The 24,967-nt window shown below is 37.9% G+C and overlaps 1 protein-coding gene across 1 annotated transcript in view; it reads left to right on the top strand.

The window, feature by feature from the left end:
- The window catches only part of MYOF (myoferlin), a 182,985-nt gene that overhangs the window by 87,863 nt on the left and 70,155 nt on the right, over window positions 1-24,967 (top strand). Inside the window, exons 18-24 of the mRNA XM_049764380.1 lie at window positions 160-284; window positions 1,472-1,588; window positions 9,599-9,776; window positions 12,316-12,440; window positions 18,583-18,686; window positions 20,994-21,186; window positions 22,602-22,757. Of these exons, the coding sequence (XP_049620337.1) occupies window positions 160-284; window positions 1,472-1,588; window positions 9,599-9,776; window positions 12,316-12,440; window positions 18,583-18,686; window positions 20,994-21,186; window positions 22,602-22,757 (998 nt within the window). The remainder of the gene's footprint in view (window positions 1-159; window positions 285-1,471; window positions 1,589-9,598; window positions 9,777-12,315; window positions 12,441-18,582; window positions 18,687-20,993; window positions 21,187-22,601; window positions 22,758-24,967) is intronic.

Below are 24,967 nucleotides of genomic sequence, written 5' to 3'. Positions count from 1 at the left end.
AAGAAAGCAAATGTGGTGCATCTCACAAGTGCTTATAACATGCACTAAAACAACTAACATACATATTGGAGGAAATGATTGTGCCATCTAACAACTAATATTTATTTTAATAGATTGAGCATTAGAAGTCTAGCATCTCATACTGATGTTATCTTCCAGCAAATACAGGCGAAACAGAGGTGGGCTTTGTTCCAACATTTGGACCTTGTTATCTGAACCTTTATGGAAGTCCCAGAGAGTACACAGGATTCCCAGATCCCTACGATGAGCTAAATACTGGAAAGGTTAGTTTCTCAGTTATTTTTTAAAAGCAATAAGTACAGATGAATGTGATTTCTTCTTATAATTGTTATAGTTAAATCTTATGTTTGGGAAAATCCCAATATACACATAGTTATATGACTAACAAAGTGTTGAAAGATAGAAGTCTCATGACCCTCAAGTCATAAAGTGCAATATTAGAGAAGGATCTTGGAGACAATCTAATTTGGTAATAATAAGTCCACAGCATTGCTTTCCTCAGGCTTACACTTAGGCAGGTGTCAGTAGTTACTGCTGGACCTTTTTCCTAAGAATCAAGCATACTGCCCTAGAATTCTGTTCAATGTCACCTTCTAGGAACTTGATAAATTATTGAAGGCAACATACTTGGTGACACTCTTGGTTTAACCAGATGGATTTCAGATCTTCATTTTATAAACAGAGACATAAAGGCATATAGATGGGAAGTGCTCTTTCTGCTACATTCGAATGCAAGATAGTGATTTCTAATAATCTTAGATTTCTAATTTCTAATTATCTTAGGTATTTTTCTATCTAATTTCTAATTATCTTAGGTAGAGCAAAAGAAAAGTCATGGTGAGGGAAAGGAAGATTGACTGGAGAGGTAGAGGCTTTTCTTCTTTTTTGGAAGAATCTGCTACCACCACTAGTGTTTGACAGGAATATCTGCTCCTCAATCTTATACTCAGCCACCTCCCAACATTTTCCTTTACTTGATTATCACTGCATCTTGCCTTTATTACAGCATGAGTCTCTCAGTTCTGAGAAAAGGAGATAAAGAACTGTGTTAACAGATAAATTCAGAGCTACTCTGCTGAGGTAGAGCACCTTTCATTCCCTCTTCTCAGACTCTGGAATCCCTCTAGACATAGAATCTGGCTTAAAAGCCTCTGATCTTGTCATAGCTAAGATTCCTCTTAATCCTAGTTCCTTTAATGACCGTTAGAATGATTCCTACTAACACTAATTATTCTTGAAGTTACTAAATACCCAAATTTAGCTGAGAAAGTTATGATTGATTCATTCTTGAGGTTAGGGCCTTAGTAATGAGAAGACATTTTATATCTGAATTACCTGCAAGGGATAAAGTGGTGTGTGTGTGTGTGTGTGTGTGTGTGTGTGTGTGTGTGTGTGTGTGTGTGTGTGTTGTTTATGTCTAAATAAATAATCTTGTATTATTGCCTTTCAGGGGGAAGGTGTTGCCTATAGAGGCAGGATTTTAGTTGAACTAAGCACTTTTCTTGAGAAGACACCACCAGATAAAAAGCTTGAACTCATTTCAAATGATGACCTACTGATAGTTGAGGTAAATACTGGTATGTGAACTGTACTGGAATGGGAAAAGGTGCTTTAGAGAAGTGTTTCTCAGACTTTCTCTAAGCATTCACATTGTACTGGTTAGCCATCTTGTCTTGTGTTTCAGTTATCACCTGTGGTTCATTATCACCCGTTTCATTTATCACCATTTCATCAACCACCTGTGGTGCCCTTGGAATATCCTGGGAGCCCACAGTGGGGCACATGTATCCCAGTTGAAAAAACTGCTTTAGAAAATTGGTGGTAGGTGGTGAATGTTGGTCTGTCCAAGCAAGCAGACCTGAAGAGAGCATCTGGAGATTAAACGATCAGCTCAGGCAGAGTCCAGAACAAACCTGAGACATAGCAAGTTGCCCTTCAACAGTATTGATTTCTACAGTTACCCTTTCTACATTTCTTTAAGATATTAATGGCCTACTGAAAACTAGAACATCAATTCTCTCACAAACAGAATGATTTAAGGTCACCTCTTCATTATTAAACAAATTCGAAAATATCAGCCATTCCATTATATGTCTCCACAAGTCATTTCCATCTTCAGAAATAGCAAATATCTTAGGCTTTTCAGTATGTTAACATTAACACTCATATGACAGCTTTGAGCTGCCATTCCTCCTTGAAGATAGAAAATCTTCTAATTTCTTTCTAAGAGTCTCAGGATGATGTTTTACATGTTCCATAAATCTACCCATTCACATTTCCAATAATAAGTCTTATGGTATATTTGTTGCTGAGTCAACTACCAAGTTACTAACCCAATGCAGTAACTCAAATGGAGTTAAATCTTAAAGAAATGATCAAGTCTCTTTCCATTGTCCTACTCCTCGTCTTTCATCCCCACTAATAGACAAAAAAAGATGGCCTTATGCCATTCATACTATCATATATTAATGGTGCAATAATGCTATACTTGGATGTAAATGACCTACTGCTATTTACCACCAGTATTGTCAAGCAGAAAAGCTAGAGACTGCCTAATTATTTCCGAGGAAACCCATGAAATGGTAAGTGTGGGGACTTTAGATAGGAGTTGTTTCTTGAAATGTTTTTGGAATTCAGGACAATGCAGGGATAATGTCATGATTCTAAGGAATTGGTGTCTCTTTGTTCTATCACCAGAACAAGAAAGTCCACTATTCTTGTCTGATTTAAACAATCATAAGCAAGGGAGTAGAGTGTGAAAAGAAACCATTAATGATAAACTTCATTAACTGGATTGCAAATACAAAGTAACTTCTTTACTCTAAAATACTTAAACGTACTTAGGCAAATATGCTTAGTAATAAATTTAATAAAAATTAAAACAAAGGGTCAGAGAGTACAGGAGCTATGAATCCTGGTGCTTATCTTCATACAGCCAACCTTGAATTAATAATTAACACCACAGTTTTGTTTTTGTTTTTAATGAAATAGAAAGACTTATTGGAGAGTAGAGTGGAAAGGAAGGGGCACACCCCAAATAAGGAGGTCTAAGTTCTGACACCCCAAATGGTCCCCTGATCACTGCCAGGTGTTATTCCTACATAGAGAGTCAGGAACAGCTCTTGAGACCACAAACTTTGGCTGAAGTAACCTTCCAAATAAAAATAAAGAACCATATTGCCCAAAATTATATCAACAATATAAAAATAGATTTATATAAATTAAAATATAATACATTATTTTCTTCAAGTAGCTAAATCCAGGCAGATAAAATGTCTTGGATCACAAATTCAATATAAGCAAAAACGAGATACATAAACCAACACTTTGCATACATTACAAAAGAGTAGGAAGTTGAGAGAGACAGAGAGACAGAGAGAAAGAGAGAGAGAGAGAGAGAGAGAGAGAGAGAGAGAGAGAGAGAGAGAGAGAACACACTCAGTTGTAACAGGAGCATATACTTTTCATGCAGAGGACCCAATTTTAACTATCAACACTACATGGACCTCCCAGTGCCACCAGAAGCCACACCTAGGCAACGAACTGGAAGTAGCTCACCCATATATGTACTGCCAGGTGTGACCCAAATATTTATTTTTAAAATATTTTTAAAGGAAACTAACTGGAATTTCAAAGTCATACCCACACTTAAGCAATGAGGATTACAGTAAGAGAACAAGATGAGCAGATTATTGCCTTCTAGGAGGATGAAATGCTACTTGACCTAAAATGTGACCATGACTCTTGTCCAACTCACAAATGTGTCATGTTCTGAGTCATATGTACTTCAGTCAGTGAGGTTTTCTGATTGGCTTAAAGGCATTCAACAAAAGGAAAACTTTGGGGCCAAGGAGATTACTCAAAAGGCTGGAGCACATGTTTGGCATGAATTCAATCCCCAGTCTTTCCCCCAACTCTGAAAACATTTAAATTTGGTTGCTGTCAAATTATATCTTTATGGCACAGAACTTCTAAACCCTTGTAATCTCCTAAATAAAAATAATATACTAGGAGCATCTTTTCTTTCAAAATGGAGCCTTTGACTCAAGTTCTTTAATATGTCTCTTGAATTCCTTGGAATTTCTTAGGTGAGTGGAAAGTGTATTGATCTAATGAAATGACTTTTGGTGAGTTTCTAAATGTAGGCTGATTACCATAGACCAATCAATCAATGATGAACAGTTTGAAACTGTCAGATGACATTTTCCAAAGAGGGGCTGGAAATTGAGTTCAAGATGGGTCATGCCTTTATGACACTATGAGAAGAAAAATCTTGAGTCTGGGATTAGGGAGTGTTTGGGCTAGTAAGCACTCAGTGGTTCACTGCAATGCAGTGAGCTCCAACCCTCTTCCCATGTGCTTTGTTTATCTGTATCATTTTCATCATCATAATCCTCTCTGTGCCTTATCATGTCTTGTTATAATGATCTGATAAGCAGTAAGAAAATTGAGTTCTGTAAGTGATGCTATCAAATTAATTGAATACAAGAAAAGAATCATGAAGCCCTCCAATTTATAGAGTTAGACAGATGCTCAGGAGACAACTTGGACTGTCTTTGTCATGAGCAGCCCTGCAAGAATTGAGCCCTTAACCAGAAAAGCTTAACACGCCTTTTGGTTAGATGGTGCCAGGATTGACTTTAATTATAGGACACCAGCTAGTGTCTCAGAATTGTACACTGCAAGGACTCTTCAACTCCTCAGCATCTGGAGCCAGACTGTGAGTGTAAAGGATGAAGGATGGGTTTGTTGACTCAGTTTCCAGTAACCCCTGAGCCCTTCACTCATTACCCTAGAGCCTAAACTGACCTGTTACTCCAAGTGGGTCTTGGCAGGAGATCCTGTGAGCACAGCGGCAGGGTTCAGGCTAGCTGCTTCTTAGGGAAACAGGCAACTAGAAGCTAAGCACTCTAATATTCTAATCCGATTGGTTTTTGCACCCTCTGCCCAGTCACTATGCGATACATTTTTTTAATTTCATCATGTGGGACCTGCTAACAAATAGCTTCCTCCCTGTTCCTGCCAGCTGTCTAGGATGCAATTGAGTTTTTCAGAGTATTCTGTGACTTTGCAGTCCCTATTCTATTTTGTTAGTAGTTTCTTGAGCTCCCTAGTGATCTTGCCCAAAAGGATGTTGTCCCCTAAAGGTTGCCTGAGCAGATTCCTCACTTGTGCCCCCAGCTGTGAGCTCCTTTATTCAGGCAGCTAGACCTAAGGCAGCAGGTTGAGGAGGTTTTTTTTGTTTGTTTGTTTTGTTTTTGGCACTCTCGCCTCATCTCTGGCTAATGCCCAAGCACCAGATTCACAGATTCATTATAGAGCTTGCTTCCTTCCTTATCAGGATCATAAACAAAAATCACCTTCTTCCTCAAAATTACCATATACCACCTCTATGTACAATATGAACTTTTGTCATTCCTGGTCAGAATGAGAGTTCAAAGGCTCTACAAAGTCAATGGTACATCCACCTATGTCTCATTCATCAAATTTTCCTGTTAAAGACAGTTCTGTTCCAAGGTTACTAAGAAAGGGCCTGGAAGATTTAATACCTTTCAGGGATGGTTTTGTCTTTCTTCTCTATACCTCTTGTGGTCTGTCAGCTCAGGGAATGTGGGAGATTAGGAGAAAAGATGGAATTCTCCAGCTGAAACTAGTGCAGGCCAGGCTGATTCTGGGGAAGGAAGGGTTGCTCATGGAGTCTGCACCAGCAGAGTAAGAAGCCTTGCACACAGTGTGCATCTGCAAAGGCCCAAGTTACTGTCTTGGAGATTAGACCCTTCAGGGGAAGAACCCAGTGGGGACCCTGCAGATGAAAAAGCAGCTTATTAGTGATTCTGCACAGTGAACTCCAGACAGTTCTAGTGAAATTATGAGCATGTGAAGATGTACAGGGTATGACCAGATCTGTCAGAGGCATCATCTCTACCCCTCTACTGAAACAATCCCTGTGCCCCCCATCTCCCTCTCTTCACTTATAGCTTCTGCATTGTCTTATGAGTTTGACATAAATATTGATCATACTCTGTCAAACCCTGGCTCATCCCAAGTTATGTTTCTTATTCTCTTCCATTTGTAATATCATCCTAGGCCATCAATAAAGAAGTTATACTGTATATGTCTAATACAAATAACTTTCTACTTTTCTTTTTTATACAATTCAAACCAAATTTTGAATTATTGCTGCAGCAGTTCTGAGCCCTGCATGGTTCTGGAGACTTAGTTGTGGGTTATAAAGTGAATCACTGACAAGTGACAAAAGTTTCTCAAGCTTCTTTCTGCTCAATTGAGAGTAGACTGAGGTAGAGATCTTCTTAACTTCACAAAACTCAGGCATAGTCTCTGAGAGATGGGGGCCTCAAGTAAAATAGCATTTTAAGGAACCTTGAATAACTCAGTATGCAGTGATGCTGTAAGCCAATATTTTAGAAAGGTCTCAAAAAAACTGAGACTTAGTGGAATGCCTGGTGAAATCCTACTTTTAATTATGCCATGCCAATAATTCCCTTAACCTTAAGGAAGATGTTGTAATAGTAAAATTTTCTGAGATACCTCAAGATAACTAACTACCGTAACTGTTATACATTCTTAAAATGTTTCAAGAAATTAAAAAAAGGCCTGTAAAATTTCTCAAAGGGCTTACGTACATGCTTTGCATAGAGGAATCCCCTAATACCAAAGGGTTCCCAAGCAGCATTGGTAGTGACTTCCAAGTGCCTAGCCAGGAGTAGTCTTTGAGCATGACCAGATGTTTCCCTAAAACATAAAAACAAAAGAAATTAAGTATAGAATTTATATATGATCTAGCAATTTTACTTCTATGTATACTCCAAAGAATTGATATCTGAAACTTAATCTATTAATCTATATTAATACACTAATACTCTTAGCAGTATTATTCACAATAGCAAAAAGTTAGGTGCAGCTCATCTAAAATCCATCAATAGGTAATGAATAAACAGAATAATCAAATGAATAAAATAAAAAATAAACTTTATATAGGTAAATTAATTAAACAAGGAAGTCATTAGACAAAGGTGATAATAATGCCTTGACAACTAAATTCCTCAGAACTCAGAAACTGAACCAAAAGTTAACAAATAAGTTAGAGCCAATAAAAGCACTTCCTTCCATGTTGACTGTGTAAACGTCTTTAGGTGGAGTACTCCTAAATCACTTCGAGTTTGGCACTGGCTGGTTTATAATAGAGGTTTACTAAAAACATACAACTCTTGAGAATTGTAATACGACTCATTTTATCTTTTAACAGAACAATGCAGTGTTCCTTCAAGCTTAAGAAGGAAGGAAATTCTGACACATGCTAGCTATAACATGGCTAAATCTTGAGGTCATTGTGCAAGTTAAATAAGTCAGTCACAAAAGGGCAAATAGTTCATCACCCTCGCATGAGTTAATCAGAGTAGACAGACTTAAAGAGACTGTGAACAGGAAAATGGGCAGCAACAACTGGCAAATGATAAAACACCTCTGTGCATATTTATTGATGATGGTAGCACAAGGTGAATGGTCTCAATGCCACCAAACTCACACATAAAAATGTTTAAGACAGTAAATTTTATGTTGTATGTACTTGACCACAACTCTTTTTAAAAAGAAGTTTTGAAACAGCTGTTCAAGTACTTCTGCATATGAATGAACACATTCCTACATCGTATGTCAAAAAAATCCACCCATTATTTTATGGACTAGAAGTTATGGTATAGCTGAGTAACAAAGAAAATAAAAATAGTTAGTAAATATCCATTAGGAAACAAGTATTTTTTTGTCGCATGGTCCATACCTGGTGGTGCTCAGGGGCTACTTTCTGGCTCTGTGCTCAGAAATCACTCCTGGTAGCCTCAGTAGACCATATAGGATGCTGAGGATCAAACTCGGGTCGGCCATGTGCAAGGCAAACACCCTACCCACTGTGGCTGTGACCCCAGGATCAAGTAATCTTTATTGTCTTCTTAGAAGTAAGAAATTATCATTTCTTTGATACTTAGATTATTGTATACACATTGACATAGGTTGTCATGAAAAAATAAAGAGGAAGAATAATTATTTGTTAAAGTTTGAGACCTGTATGACCTTTAAATCTAAAACTACGCAATTACAGGGCTAAAAGTTCCTTATTTAAAGAATTTTGAACTAAACATGTTATAGTAAGAAATTTGCTAAGAAACTTGAGTTTTGTAGATTTCATATAGCCAGCAATTGCTTAAGCACATATCGAATGTGTTTACACTATAGTAACCTTGAAAGTGAGCATAGACAAATTTTGGTACTAAAGGTATGCAGAACAGACTCTAGGTGTGGACAATATTAAGTGGTAGAAAGAACAGGATATAATGAAGTACAACAACTTAAGCCATTGCTATGTCTACATTGGCTAAGAAAGTCACAAGGATCAATAAATAGGATCACAAGGATCCACAAACAATAAAAAGTATTTAGAGTAGAATATGGATTCAAAAGATTTTCGGTGCCCAAATGAAAACAACCTGATGGTCATTTCTACAATACTTAGTAGATACTCAATGTGATTGTTGGTGCTGCTAGTTGTTCAACTGCCTCAATGCACATTCACTCAGTAATCAAATCATTAATAAAAACAAAAAGGATCAAGTAGGGTGAAATTATATCCCTAGAATATAAACACTTTTAAACACACTGTTACCTCAATAAGAAAAAAGTTTTAAGTGAACACTGATTTCTATTTCAGAAAAATAAATAAATTCACCCAAGTTCACTTACTTTTAAAATGACATTAAAGGGCCAGAGAGATAGTGCAGTAGGCAGTGCCTTGCAAGCATCCAACTCAAGTTCAAACTCCAGTAACCTATATGACACTCTGAATACCACCAGATATGGCCCAACCCTTTTATCTAACATGTAAAATATATGCTATTATTTCTGATTAGAAAATGAATATTTGAGCAATTAAAAATAATATATTTGAAGTAGATTTAGTCATCATTTCTCTGCTTTACCCAGGGTTACTACTGCTAATAATTTGATTCATATTATTCCAAACTTCTTCATGTTTATGCCAATATAAAGATATATTTAATTAATTCACCTAAAAATAACTTTTAGTATTTGTTTATGAACTAAAGCCTTGTTAGAAATTTTAATTTTAATTTATATAAAGATACTATAACTTAAAAAATAAATAGCCTAGATATTTATACTGCTTTCATTTTCCCTCTATTTCAAACAATGTTTCAGTGAACATTTTGGTATTTCTTCTTTTGTTTTGTTTTTGGGACACATCCAATAAAGCTCAGGAACTACTCTTGAAGAACTTTGGGGGCCATATGGCTTGCTGGGAATCAAACATGTTAATTGTGCAAGACACATTATCCATTGTGTTATCTCTCTAGTCCCAGCATCCTGGTATTTCTACCTTTGCCTACTTGTATGAATATAAGAGCAGCTGTTAGATCCAAGAAAATTCTCCACTGACAAATTAAACTTAGGACTAATTATTAGTTTTGGAATTACATCTGCTAAAAACCCTGATATAAGTAAGTACAAAATGAGTTCATTGAGCCTTATGCTTGCTTATACTTTGTAGAAATATCAGCGAAGACGGAAGTACAGCCTGTCTGCAGTGTTCCATTCAGCCACCATGTTACAAGATGTTGGTGAAGCCATTCAGTTTGAAGTCAGCATTGGGAACTATGGTAACAAGTTTGACACAACCTGTAAGCCTTTGGCATCAACCACTCAATACAGCCGGGCCATATTTGATGGTAAGTTTGGACAATAATCATTTCCTGTGTGCCTTCTTACAGTGAGGTTACCACAGGTCAAGGGACATGCAGCTTAATCTCCCATTGGCAAATATGCACCCCAGCACACACTCAATGGAAAGGAAAGGAATGAAGAAGAGAGATCGCTCATGTTTATGTACCTTGGAAATAAGTCAGTCCCAAAACTTTGTGAGCCCTTTGTGGGAGCTGAATCCCAAGGCCCCTTTCTTTGCCCAGCTTTCATGTTGGCACTTCTTTGTGCACTCACAAAATGGTGACTTGCTGAACACTGAACTCTGAACTCCCCAAAACAGCTCTTCGCCCCTCCCACCTCTGTCCTACTGTCCCAGATAGAGATCATTGAAGTCAATGGACTCTGGTTTTCACTCTCTTACACTGCACCTCAGCAACATATTTAATACTAACATTCAGTTTCTTCATCTTCTCTAAAATTTCTGTGAGAATTAATGAAGATGGATGAGAAATGGCCCTTGATTGTAAGGAACTTATTTTCTAAGTATAGATGACATCTCATAATAGAAGGCAAAGTATGAATCTGTGCTGATAAAGATAGTAACAGATTTGAGTTTGAAAAAGTTCTGATTGTATGTTCCAAGCAATGTTTCCACACTTTCTTACCTAATTTTTGTAGTAGAAATTTAAAAATATAAAAGACACTAGTTGATGATTGTTCCCCTTTTCCCTCCACTTTGCTATTACATAATGGTTTTCATTAACCACCAACCCCATATAACAAGCTAAGACTTTTGAGGAAGTAGATGGGTAGTGGCCACACCTAGCAGTACTTAGGGACCACTTCCAGCTCTATGATCATCCATTGCTCCTGGCAATGATCAGGGAACCATGCAGTGCTGGGGATAAAACTGGGGTTGTCAGCACAAAAGCAAGTGCCTTAATGCTTACACTTAGAAGGTACTCACCAACTAAGACATTTTTTAAAAAATCAAAAATTATTTACCTTTTGCCCCATTTCTTTTTTTTTTTTTTGGATCTTTTTTTTTATTGTGACTGAAGTTCATTTACACAGAATTATTTATGATACATAGTGACAATGAATGAAGGGCATTCCCACCACCAATGTTATCCTCCCTCCACTCTTGTTCCCAGCATGTCTCCCACATCTCCCTCCTTTAGCCCCCAGAATCCTACTGCAAATGGTCTCTGCCTTACAGCTTGCTATAGGTTGGGTATCTATTCTGTTTGGTGTTCCAGTCTGGTCATTTTTTACTTACACTACGTGTTCATATGACTGGTCCTGGTATCATTCTTTTCCCCCCTCAATTTATGAGGCTTAATTATTCAAGTTATGCTATTCTGTTAGAGATAAAAAGGTTAAGGAAAAGAGAAAAAAAACTTGGTATCAACTACTAAAATAGAAAGAAAAAAATCACCAAATAATATTCACAAAAGTGAAAAAGAAAGAAAAAAGTGGAAGAAAAAAGAGAAGTGAGATAATATCAAAAAAAAAAAAAAAAAACAAAAAATAAAGCAAAACAAAACCAGAAAAAGTGGTGCAGTGGCAGGGCTTGGTGTTACCCCACCATTTTTTTTTTTGGTATAGGCACAGTAAGTATTGGGGAAGGAAGAAAATTCCCATGGCCTAAGAGATTCAGGGTTTCTCCACTCTTGAAGCATATTGTTGTCATGGCTCCATACCTTCTCATTGCCATATCCCAAGGTTGTTTTTTTGTTTGTTTGTTTGTTTGTTTTTTGTTTTTTTGTGTTGTCAGGAACCTTTCCTCTCAGTTGTGGATGAGAAAATAAGGCCACTGTAGCAAGCAATCTTGGTATTTGCCCAGGTCCTAGGACAAGGCCTAGGATAGAGTCTTTAAAATTCTAGAGGTACTGTTCCAATATTGTTGGTGTGTTCCCATTTTTTGTATTATGTGCTCCATGTTTTTGCTCGTTCCCTAAGCCGGAGTCTAGGAAATTATGGTTCCAAAGGTTCTGCTCAGTCTCTGTTGTCAGAATTGGGCCTCTGCACTAAGAAATCTTGATTTTTTGTAGGAGACCTGCTTTTGCCCCATTTCTATCAGAAATGTCCATTTAATAGAAAATTATTTTTTTCAAGTATTGTGGTGGAGGGATAGCTTAATAGGATAGAGCTCATGCTTTGGTGCAGGAGGTATAGGTTTGATTCTTGGCAACACATTTTCTTTTGTTTCACCAGGAGCAAACTCCAGAGCTTGGTATGCAATCCCGCACTTGAAAGAAATATATCTTCTGTAACTTATATATACCTGTCTCCCAACTCTGTATTTTGTACTATCATGCTTTGTTATCACAAAGGATATTCATAATCTCCAAAGATCCTACAATTACAGAGCTCCCTTTCTGGAAGTATTTTAGAGAGATTTTCAAAATAGACTGAATGTTCTTTTACTGAATAAAATTCAAGAGCCAGACCATTCCAAACAATTGCCTAATCATATGAGTTACTTAATAGCTCTGTGTGAAAGTATTTTTTAAAATGTTGTTTAAATGCTTCGTGTTCACTTTCTCAATGCCTTTATACCAGGAAACTTCTATTATTACTTGCCTTGGTCTCACACAAAACCTGTTGTTACCCTGACTTCATACTGGGAGGATATCAGTCATCGCCTGGATGTAGTGAACATTCTTCTAGGTATAGCAGAAAGACTGGTAAGTTTATGTTTTCAACAGTACTTTTCACCAAGTTGAATTAACTTTTAGGGTTCGGGCATTTTAAAACAGTTCTGTATCTCAGAACATAGTGAAAAACACTATAAGAGCAATTTCTTTAGCAACTGTTAACTAATCCAAGGATTGTGTGTATTTAGGCAATTATAGACCCAGGTTCTTGCCCTCTTGTCACTCCACCTTTACTAAAGAGTTACCATTGCCTATTTGAGAGAGGCAACTATGGCTACACAAACACTCCATTTGAGAGAAGAGGAAAAAGTTAGGAGAAGATAATATAAGTTTTTACTTAAAAGGGAAAATTCCAGAAGTCACACATGATCCCTTATCACTTCCACTGGCCAGAATTAGTATGTGAAGTATGTTTTAAAAAAAAAGTCCAGTCCAAGGTAGAACTTCCCAGAATTTACTGTTGTTTTGTTTGATTAGTTGGTTGGTTTTTTGGTTTGGGAGTCACACCTGGAAATGCTCTAGGGCTATTTCTGACTCAGGACTATGCCCTAATGATGCTCAGGGAATCATATTTGTGTTAGGGAGTCTAAGCCAGGTCAGTGTATGCATGACAAGCACCTTAACCCCTCTACTATCTCTTCATTCCAAGAATGTATTGTAAATACATGAAAAGATGCACTGTAGATAAGGTGAAGTCATAAAAACAGTGCATAACATTTTCCACTTTTGCTGCAGACTAGAGGAACTTTCCTTGCAGGGAGGTTAGGAATTCCCTCTGGTAGAAAATATGTTGGCTATTCATCTAATGGATGCTAATAAGGAAAGAAGCACAGATTAGATATTTCTAATTCATTCAAAGATATTAAGTTAGTTCTTTTAGACACTGATAACATCCATCTGGTATTATTTTAGTTTTCATATTTTTAGTTTCCCTATTATAGTGGTGTTAATATTTTCTAATAGCCAATGTCTTTTAGGGCTGGAAGAAATTGAGTCTATATTATGACTCCATGGCAAAAAAAGAAAATACTATTTATGTTTTGTTATTGTCTTTATGTAGAAGGAGAATTGATGTCTAGTTATTGGCATAAGAAAGCTACAATTGGGGCAGGCAAGGTGGCGCTAGAGGTAAGGTGTCTGCCTTGCAAGCGTTAGCCAAGGAAGGACTGCGGTTCCATCCCCCGGCGTCCCATATGGTCCCCCACCCAAGCCAGGGGCAATTTTTGAGTGCTTAGTCAGGAGTAACCCCTGAGCATCAAACAAACAGTGTGAACCAAAGAAAAAAAAAAGCTACAATTAATAAGCAATGCAGTAATAATGAATTTTTATTCATGCCTCTCAAGGCAATCAGTGAAGAATTCATCACACCTTTGTTCTAACTATATTTGTGGTATTCTTCGATTGTGTTTTCTCCTGGTAATTTCTCTGTATTATTCAACTACCCTAATTCTTTACTAATTAGGACAAATGGTGGCTTCCCATCATGAGCACTGATGGTAATCACAGTGGACACTCCTAGTCTCTATTGGCAGATGTTCAGAGAGGCAAAATAGTTTGTCCTGGACTCATCTTGTACTTTCCCTCCCCCAACCTTCAAGTCACCATTTCTCTAAGGAGTCTCCTTTTAGGAGGAATGGCAAATAAAAAAACAAGATCTGTATATTAGAACACTTAACTGCTATAGAGATATCGTTGTTTCTCAGTACTTAAAGTCACACTAATTTATACTTCTATGTTTATCACATACTAAACTAATACTAAAATTATAATAATACAACATAATACATAAAATATTACATAAAATTCATAATACTAAAATAAAAATAATACTAAAATCACTGAACTTAAGAATCTAATTCTATTATACTATCATGTAGCTTATTTCTTTTTCTTTCTTTTTCTTTTTACTGGTGAAAATGCAAAATGATGGGGCCGGAGAGATAGCATGGAGGTAAGAAGGTCATCGGTTCGAATCCCGGCGTCCCATATGGTCCCCCGTGCTTACCAGGAGGGACTTCTGAGCATGGAGCCAGGAGTAACCCCTGAGCACTGCCGGGTGAGACCCAAAAAAAACAAAAAAAAAAATGCAAAATGATATAGTTACTTTTTTTCTTTCTTTTTTGATTGAGGCCATTGTGAATTATAAATCTTTCACAGTTGTATTTCAGGCATTTAGTGACAGTGAATTAGGGCCATTCCCACCACCAGTGTTGACCTCCCTCCACCCTAGTTCCCCGCAGGCATCCCATACCTCCACACCTAGCTCACAGGACTACCAGCGTTACAGGTTCATTTTGTGTTTAGCTTGTTGTAGTATGGTATGGGTTTCTTTCTTTTTTTTTTTTTTTGGGGGGGGGTCACACCCGGAAGCTCTCAGGTGTTCCTCCTGGCTCTACGCTCAGAAATTGCTCCTGACAGACTCAGGGGACCATATGGAATGCTGAGATTTGAACCACCGTCCTTCTGCATGCAAAGCAAATGCCCTACCGCTGTGAAATCTCTCCAGCCCCAAGTAGTATGGGTTTCTTGATTCTATTGTCCTTGACTTTGGTATGAGTATTTAGATCTGATCTCTTTTTATTTTTCCACTAATGCTCCTGAGACTGCTTAGGCCTGGAGCCCAACCCACGGTTGTTTTGTTTTTTTTTTTTTTCTTTTCTCAATATGTAGGAAGACATAGAAATATGAGACAGATTAAAATAACTTAACTTCTATGGTTTTATGAAAAAGATGAAAGCCCCTATCTAGAATATAAGTAAAATTTAAAAAAAGAAAAAAAGAATAAAATGGGGAAGAGGCAGATGTGGCCTTTTTTTTTTTTTTTTTTGCATACGCACAGCAAATGTTGGGGAAATTAGAAAGAAAACTCCATTTGCCTAAGAGATACAGAATGTCTTCATCCATGAAGCAAACTCAAAAGACTGACTACAGGCTCTGGGCTTGTTGGTTGTCCAACCTCAATGCCTCTCTTTATGGTCCCAGAGAAAGTTCTGCTCAGCCGCAGTTGTCAAACTCAGTCTTCTGTAGTTAGCAATCCTGGTTTTTGCACAGGTCCTAGCATGAAGCCTAGGATAAAGCCTTTTTTTTTTGCAGTCCCAGAACAAATTCTGCTTAGTTGCAGTTGTTGTATTCAGTCTTGTGTACTTAGAAATCTTGGTTCTTGCACAGATCCTAAGACAGAGCGTCTTCTAATTTCATCTCACCGTTGGGTGGTGAGATAGGGTGACCTGACCATAGATAAAATTGTTGCCGTTTCCCTGTCATCATCAGGATGTCTTATTGACCTACCTGGAGCAGGTTGGTGCCAGGTTGGCATTTGGGCCTCCCCCAGGGGGAGTTTGATTTCTGGTGCTGGTGCCATAAACTGTGCAGGTACCAATGTTGGAATCTGAGGTTTGGGGTTGGATGGTACATGTCCAAACCACTGAGGCCTAAGTCAAGTCTCCATGACAAACATTCAAGGTGAAAGGCAGCCCTGCACTATAAAATTTATAAGTTCCTACCCCTATTAGATAAGAATTTCTTTCTATATGTAAGATTTTCTCCATTTTAGTGTGCTTATGCAAAAAGGAACAATGCCACATGATACTCCTAGTGCATATAGGGGTAAAAATAACAAGCTAAACAATCTCTATAACCTTATTGTAACCTGAATTCATAACCCAACCATGATTTTTCTACAAGAATTTCCTACTAAGTAGACCCACAGCACAGATGGTGGAAGCTACCTTTACATATGGAAATAGACACTAAGAGTTATAACTATTAAGAAAATGCATCTATAGAAATATACAAAAAAATATAGAAATTCCCTTTAAGTCTTTTGAGATAATTGGGGTGGGTATAGAATCCAGAGCACAGTTTCATCCCATCCTATGGTCTTGTGGAGTCTGAGAAATGGTTCACAGAAGTCAGAAATCAAGTAGTGTCTTCGAGCTGAGGGTCTCTTGGGAGCCGAATCTCATAGCAAGCTACAGTCTATAGTGGGAGGAGGTGGAAGAAAAAGGGCCGTCTAGAATGGGTCAGCAGAAGCGGTGTCTGCAGGTTATTTCCAGGGCAAGACATAGCAGGTTGGGAGGGTGTCCTTTCACTTTTGGAGTTGACTGGCATCTTTCTGGGGTAGGGTGAAGTTTCCACTCCCTGAGGAGTTAAAAACTGAGGGTGGAGAGGGTTAAATAGGGGGAGATGAGAATCAGGCTTGGGTGGGGGTGAGAGGATAGAAGATTTATAAGATGATAGATGGGGTGGGGAGGAGGAATATTATATAATAGGAACTATATACAATATAGGCAGGAATTATGTACCATACAGATTAGACAAGCATAGAGGAGTCCACCATTCACTCTCACTCTCTCACATACACACACACACACACACACACACACACACACACACACACACACACAAACTGACAATGGAGATCTATTCATAGGTTACAGTTGAAGGAGTGACCCTTATGGAATGGGTCAGAGCTCTTAAAACAACAACAAAATTATGCCAGCATGTGGGGGGCAGGGAGTTTTCCAGTATCTAGGCAATTCATCGATGGTGGAGATAAATTTTGCTAAATAAAAGCTTCTGGGGTGAGATTGTGCATGGAGCATTCTTAGAACAATCATACTTTTCTCGTCAAGGTTATTAAGCAATATGATAGTGAACTGTGTAAGAGGAGTCTACACCATGGTGTATCATTTACCATGTCTCGAGCATCCAGATTCCTTTTCTGAAAGCAATTTGACAATGTGTACCTTATGATCTAATAGTAAGATAGCTTGGCTTAAAAGACAAAAACAGAAACAGGAACAAAAAATCTGTAAAAAGCATAGTCAATGAACGGGGCCTGTAACAAAAGTTTATGGCGTGCAGTGTCTATTTCAACAGTCTCTGTGGACATAAGCATTAAATTATGATAGGCATAATCAAATGAAAGATAAATTGGAGTATTTTGTCAAGGCATTGCCATGTTAAGGACTGTATTTGGAGTCTAGAATGACAAAGACATTAAAATGCAAAGCTTGAGCAACCAACCTCTATCTTCAAGAACCCCTGTGGACAAGAAAAAAGTTCAAGAGCTATTATAGACTTAATTAAGACATTGAGACATCCTAATAGTGAGCTTTGTGGTGTGAGACCTGGATTCTGAATGCATACCATACTTGTTTCTGTGAATAAAAGCATTAGAACATTATTGTATATCTCTATGGTGAGTGGTTTATTAACACCTGTTCAGTCTAAACAGCTGTATCCCTTGCTGCAAACTTCTTTAAAGCATATGTTTCTCCTCTTCCACTGAGTTTGTTTCCTTTTCCTCACTGATTCCTGGCACCTACGGTAATCAATATATCTACCTATTATGCCATTGTATTTCTTCATGTAGGTATTCTAAATACTATGTATAAGTGATCTCATTCTGTATATATCTTTCTTCTGACTTACCTTGTTTAACATAATATTTTCTAGATCATCCATGTTTCTGCAAATTGCATGATTGTATCATTTCTTACCACTATGTAGTAGTATACCATTGTCTATAGGGGGCTTATTTTTATATGCCCTATTTTTATATTGATTTCTATCTATCTATATAATTTATATTTCTTTTTATAATTCCCTTCTCCAACTGTAAGTGACAAAGCATCCACTGTCCTTAATATTGGTTTTATTCTAAATCCAAATATTCTAAATTTAATTCTAACCCCCCCCCAAAAAAAAACACTTTGGTAAAGGGAAACGTAATTGAGGTTGTTTGCGGATTTTGTTTTAATATTTTTATGATAAGAGATGGGTGGTATATAGTCAAATACCATGTTCAAATGATGCTTGTGTTGGCTCAGTGTAATTGTTATTCATTTGAAATAGATTTTTATATTTCATATTCTATTATTTTTTAACTTTTTGAATAAATAAAATATTTATATTTTTAAAAGGTTAACATGTATTAAAATACTGTGCTAGTTTTTAAACATTTCAGCATTGGTTTCACTTTGAAGAAATAAATATTGCCAAGCCATGGCATTCATTATTAAATGTAAGATAAGCTCTTCCCAAACAATGTATTTTCTGATATAAGCTTTTTTATATATCTTTTCTTTGAAAAATAACTAAACCATTACTGGATATCATGGCAAAATAAATAATCATTCACAAATTCCTCTCTTTTCAAATTTTTCAGCAATCAAACATTGATGCTATAAAATCAGGGATTCTAGGAAAAGTTCCTGTAAACTTGACTGAAATATGGCTAAAGCTGATTGATGATGTTATAGAAGACACAAGGTACAGTGACCATGAAATTCTGGCCAGCTTCTCTCTTTAACTCTAAGAACTACCTGAGCTTCTAGAACTGTTTCTAATGTTTGTCTGAAAGGTGAACATGAATTATTCAAGCTTCTTTCAAGGGCCTCTGAGGTGCAGAAGAGACAGTTTAATGTGCTACGTATATGTTTTGCATGCAGGAGGCCTGATTTGATCTTGAAATACCAGGAATAACCCACAAGCACAGAGCTAGAAGTCTCTCCAAGCACTGCCCAGGTAGAACCAGCTAACAAAAATGGGCAAAACAAAAAGGCCTTCCTCTTTGCATGGAATGTTTTAATCACCAGGAAATTCTCTATTTTCTGATTTGGTGCTACTTCCCTATTCTTTAAATCCTTCCCCATGAACCACCCATGTTCCACCCCTTCCTGAATGTAGGACCCAGCACCAGCAAAAGCATGGTGTCAGGTCACTTTTGTTTCCCTCATTCATTTATGTCCACACTGACAAAAAAAATCTTTTTTTTTTTTTTTTTTTTTTTTTTGGTTTTTGGGCCACACCCGGCGGTGCTCAGAGGTTATTCCTGGCTGTCTGCTCAGAAATAGCTCCTGGCAGGCACGGGGGACCATATGGGACACTGGGATTCGAACCAACCACCTTTGGTCCTGGATCGGCTGCTTGCAAGGCAAACGCTGCTGAGCTATCTCTCCGGGCCCGACAAAAAGAATCTTGATTCCTCCAGGGAATGGGTTCTGGGTGGAGCACTTATTTTGCTATTCAGAACCACATTGCTAATTTTTATAAACACTCTTTTAGAAATAGTCTTTTTAATTTACTCTTGCTGACTGCTTGTGAGCACTCTGGCTAAGACAATTTCACACAAATGGTGAAGTTTTCATAATTGTGACTTGGGTGAACAGCTCAGTTATCTTGGTGTTTGGAAATCGAAGAGGGAAGTATTCATTCCAAACTGATTTTGGATATTGCTTAAGAACAAAGTGGATGAGGAAGTCTCTTTTTATTAAAAAAAATGCATAATGAATATTTCTTTCAAGCAGCAAAAGCAGGGCCACTGTTCCCTCTGCTATAGTAAAATGCCTGGAGTAATCTCCCAATCTTCTTGTGCCTCCCAGTGGTTTAGGGAGATCATTGATTGAAATGCCTTAAAGATTAAAGTAACTGCTAGGTTCTTGTTTATCTTTTTATTTTTTTAAATAATATATGTAAGCACCATGATTACAACTATGTTTGTAGTTGGGTTTCAGTTATAAAAAGAATACGCCCCCTTTCAACAGTGCAACATGCCCAACTACCAAAGCCCTGAACTGAGTCTGTAGAGGTCATTCCTTCCAATCTCCTTTAATTAGACGGGAAAACAGGCTCACAGAGGTAAAATGCCGCTCTCTAGTGGTTAAATGGAGTTTTTCAGTATTTTTGAAAGCACCGTAGTTCCAGCACCAGCTGCACCACCAATATAAACTTCCCTCCCTCCACCTGTGTTCCCAAGTTCTCTCTTGCCCCTCCCTAGCTTTCTACCTTGAGAGGCAGTTTGTGACTTGGACCTCATAGTTTCAGTGTTATTGAACCAAACATTACTTTCCTTTTTTTCTGGGGGGAGGAGAACACATGTAAATGATACACAGGGTTTACTCCTGGTTTTGTGCTCAGGAATCACTCCTGCCTGTACACAGGGTACCACATGGGATGCCTGGGATAGAACCCAGGTTGTTCAAGGTAAGTGCCCTGCCCACTGTACTATCTCTCTGGCCTTGGATGTGGAATTAATAATTAAATAATTAAATCAGGATCTTTTAAATGTTGTTAACAAGATACTTGTATATAAAGAAAGTCATCCTAGGATTTTCTTTATTTAAGAAGTTGAGTGATAACCAAACAAATGAAAATTCTGTGTAGGAAATGTGAGAGGAAGAGCTTGCTGGACTTGTTGACAACTTTACCAGCAACTCACCAGCTATTCCATGGGAGGGTCATTCTGGCAGAAGAATGCTAACATGGGCCCCAACTCAACTTTTTGTTTGAGTGGGATCTAAGCTATAACCTTTTGGGAGCAGAGGGCCCAGTAACTACTTAATGAGGTGATGACAATAGTGAAGACACATCGAAATGGGAGAGCCAGAGAGTCAATTCCCAAGCTATGTCATCATTAAGTCAAAACAGGTCTACATTTTCAAAGTTTCAGGGCCTCACAGACCTCCTAGAGACCTAAATTAAGAAAGCTTTGGTTTTAATAATCTCTAATCTTTCACTTCTTCTCCACTATACTAATGATTGTACAAAGTTGCCTAAATTTACTTCTTTGGTTTTCAGATGCCCACTACCTCCGCTGGAAGGAAAATCTAATGTCACAATTCTTGATACTCAGTTACTCAAGTTGCGCTTGAGAGCTCTAGAGCAAATACATGAAGCAGCAGTGAGAATGAGATCTGAAGCCACAGACTTGAAATCCACATTGGTAGAGATCGAAGACTGGCTTGAAAAATTAATGCAACTGACAGAAGAGGTAGGAGTTTACAGGACATAAAAATGGGTAGGAGTGTAGCTCAGTGCTAGATCATTTGTCTTTGATGTCTAAAATCCTGGTCTAATTCCTGGCACTGCAAAAATAAATCAACTTCATTTGGTATGGAGGAAAAGCAGAGGTATCCTCAGAACTGCACCAAGGAGAGAGATGGTGGAAGGAAGTATTAATGCATTATTTGAAATATTGAGCAGATGTGATGGATGATAAAATTGTGATATGGGACCAGGGATGCCAATGGATGATGTGTCATTAAAGTCAGAGCAGGAAAAGAATTTTTAGTGAATGGTCCTAAAACGGTAATCAAGGCAAACAAAACAGTATCGTGGTATATAGCCAGAATGTCTCAGGAACAGTGATCGAGTAGACCTAAAGTAATAGAAATTGAAATCTGACCCCAGTTTAGGATTGGGAAGATCCAGCTTGGAATCCTGGATTCTTTTTTTTGTTTGTTTTTTGTTTTTTGGGCCACACCCGGTGACTCTCAGGGGTTACTCCTGGCTTTGCACTCAGAAATCGCTCCTGGCTTGAAGGACCATATGGGACTCAGGGAATTGAACCAAGGTTCATTCTGAATCAGCAAACACCCTAAAGCTGTGCTATCACTCCCGCCCTGGAATTCTGGATTCTTTTGGAACAAGCAGGATATTTGATTTCTCTATGCCTCAGTTTTCCCCATCTATAAAATGGAGATGAATGTAGCCAGTATATTGTATAAAGATTAAGAAAGCTTAAGGGGCTCAGAGTGAATGCTGGATAAGTTAGCTTTCCAGCATTGGGAGACCCCTCCTTGTGCCATTCAAAGACTGAGTAAGGGTGACAATATAGATGTGGATAGAAACACATTGGAATACTGTATTTAATTAATTTTTTAACTTTCTATGTTTTGTGTTTCACACATATTCTGTAATGAAATATCACCTTTTGAATCCAATAAAAAAGTATGTTTAGAAAGAAACAAATACCTGATCATTAAGAAAGAGTTACTGTCTCACAGTCAAGTCCTGTGAAATATATGAAACCTATAACCCTTGTCAGATGCTGCAAGATTTCTTCAAATAATGGGACAAGGAAAAAAGAGACATTTTCTCAAATATTTGCCAGAACCCAAAGAGTCAATACAACTTTGAGTAAGTGAACTCCCTCCACATACACATATGGTGATATGCAGATGCACACATGTATGGGTATGCACAACATGCATAAGTTCTTGTGCACACACACAGAGCTTTCCTCTTTTCCTTTGGCCAACCACAGCTAGTTTTGGGGCCCTAAGAACTAGGTGACAGTATCAGGATATTAGGGCAGAGCCTGACCATAGATAGGGTTTGTTGACTCCCCATCTGCATTAGACTAACTCCAGCATTGCTTTCTTTTTCATCTATCCATGTGACCAGCCACAGAACAGTATACCTGACATTATTATATGGATGATCCGAGGTGAAAGAAGACTGGCCTATGCACGAATTCCTGCACATCAGGTTTTATATTCCACAACTGGTGAGAAAGCATCAGGAAAGTACTGTGGGAAGACACAGACCATCTTTTTGAAGGTATGACTTTATTACTGCAAGTGTAATAGGAGATACTTCAACACAGTTCCATAAATGTTTTGTTATTGAATGACTTAAGGCATGTGATCAAGCTTCTTTGAGGGTGGTAAGTCTCACAGAAGGGTTCAAGATCTGCTGTTATTTAGTTAAAAAAAAATCTCCTCAAACTGGTGAGGTGTGTTGTATACTTCATGACTGGAATTCAGTCATGAATAATTGTGTAAAAACCTAAATTATGAACAACCTTATGAACTATGGTGTTTAAATAAAGTAATTTTTAAAAATTACAGAAATAACCACCTCAAGAGGTCTTGTCACACTAATACTAACATAACATTGTGAATGCTTTGCTTTCTGCCATGAGTTCCCCCCACACATTGCTAAGGCATAGAAATATCAGATGCAAAGCAATGCCTTTCTTTCCTTTCCTTTTAGTGAGACTTTGACACCTAGGAAAGGAGAAGGTAGTGGAGATAGTTCATGGAATCAATTGCCCTAACTTAGTTTTGGGTTCTCAGATTGAATTTTTTTTTTTTGGTTTTGGGGCCACATCCAGCGGCGCTCAGGGGTTACTCCTGGCTCTGTGCTCAGAAGTTGCTCCTGGCAGGCTCGTGGTACCAAATGGGATACCAGGAATCGAACCACCATCTGCCCTGAATGGGCAGCATGCAAGGCAAATGCCCTATTGCTGTGCTATCTCTCCAGCTCCTTAGATTGAAAATTTTTGAGACTCAATACTGTTGGGTAGGATTCTAGCTCACTTTAGAGTCAGGAACCCCTTTCAGCATGTGGTGAAAGCTAGTGGCCCTAAACTTCTTGAAGAATGAATCTCTTTCATGATCCCATTCCATATTTAGGATATGATTCAGGAGATTCTTAGAACCCCTAAGAACCTGAATGAAAGAGGACTCTGTATGTACATCTGAAGCACAGGGGTCAGTCAGAGCTGGGGCTGGAAACAAAAATAAAAATAGCTCCAAACTACATCTTTGGAGTGACTTTCTCTGAAACCCCAAATAAATAATCAAGGAAGAGGAAGAAAAGGAGAGAAGAAAATCAGACAGGAGAAAGTTCTCTCAAAATAAGGAGACAGCTGCGAAAGCTTTTGTTTGTATAGTAGATCGCTTTTATCATATTTACTATAAAATAAATTAAAATACAATTTTAATAATTATTTATTCATTTTAAAGAATAAAATCACTGTTAGCACAATTGTATCTTATTAAATATAACAATTTTCTTTTAGTAATCAGGAAAGAGTGACTCTGCTTTCTATTTTTGTTTTGTTTTGAAGCCAAACCTGGTAGTATTCGGGGATTACTCCTAGATTTGAGCTCAGGAATTATGCCTGGTGGTGCTCAGGGGACCATATGAGATGCTGAGGATCTAACCTGGATTGGCCGCATGCAAGGCGACCGCCTTAACCACTGTACTATCACTCTGGCGCCTCTTTATATTTTGCAAAGCTCTTTACAGCACTAACATTGAATTGCGCTTCTAAACATCATCTAATTAAATAAGTGTATGAAATGTAAAATTACATAAGAAAAATGCAGGAGTATTTTTATGCTAGTTTCAGATAATTCACCTTGAATGAAACACCAAACAATAAAAAGCAGTTTTTGAAAAGTTAGATGCAAGTTGAAAGCTAAAACTATTTCAAGGGTCTTTCCTTCACTACTATGTTCAAATCTTTGGTTCTGTCAAAGGAAAGCCATCATGCTTTTCTGGCTCATAGAAATGATCATTCTGGAAACATTGATTCATTGAATTTAAATAGATCTTCCTCTCGTTGCCACATTTTATTACATAAAATAGGAAGAGGTCGCCTACTTTGCTATCACCTTGCGGTAGCCTAGGAAGGACCGCGGTTCAATCACCCAGAGTCCCATATGGTCCTCCCAAGCCAGGAGCGATTTCTGAGCACATAGCCATAACCATAGTGAGTAACCCCTGAGCGTCAAGGGGTGTGCCCCCCACACCCCCCAAAATAAAAACCAGAAAAGGCTTGTAGTGGGAAGTTATTATGTTTGCCATGACCCATACAAGTGTGTTTTTTTTTAATTCTTATTTGAACATGTGAATGTTATCTGTGGCAATAATATGTGGGGTTTTCTCTCAAAATATCAAGTTAGGGCCCGGAGAGATAGCACAGCGGCGTTTGCCTTGCAAGCAGCCGATCCAGGACCAAAGGTGGTTGGTTCGAATCC

This window comes from Suncus etruscus, chromosome 17, assembly GCF_024139225.1.
Source record: "Suncus etruscus isolate mSunEtr1 chromosome 17, mSunEtr1.pri.cur, whole genome shotgun sequence".
Taxonomy (NCBI): Eukaryota; Metazoa; Chordata; class Mammalia; order Eulipotyphla; family Soricidae; genus Suncus; species Suncus etruscus.
Note: the sequence above shows the minus strand (reverse complement) of the source record. Positions and strands in the feature narration are given on the sequence as shown.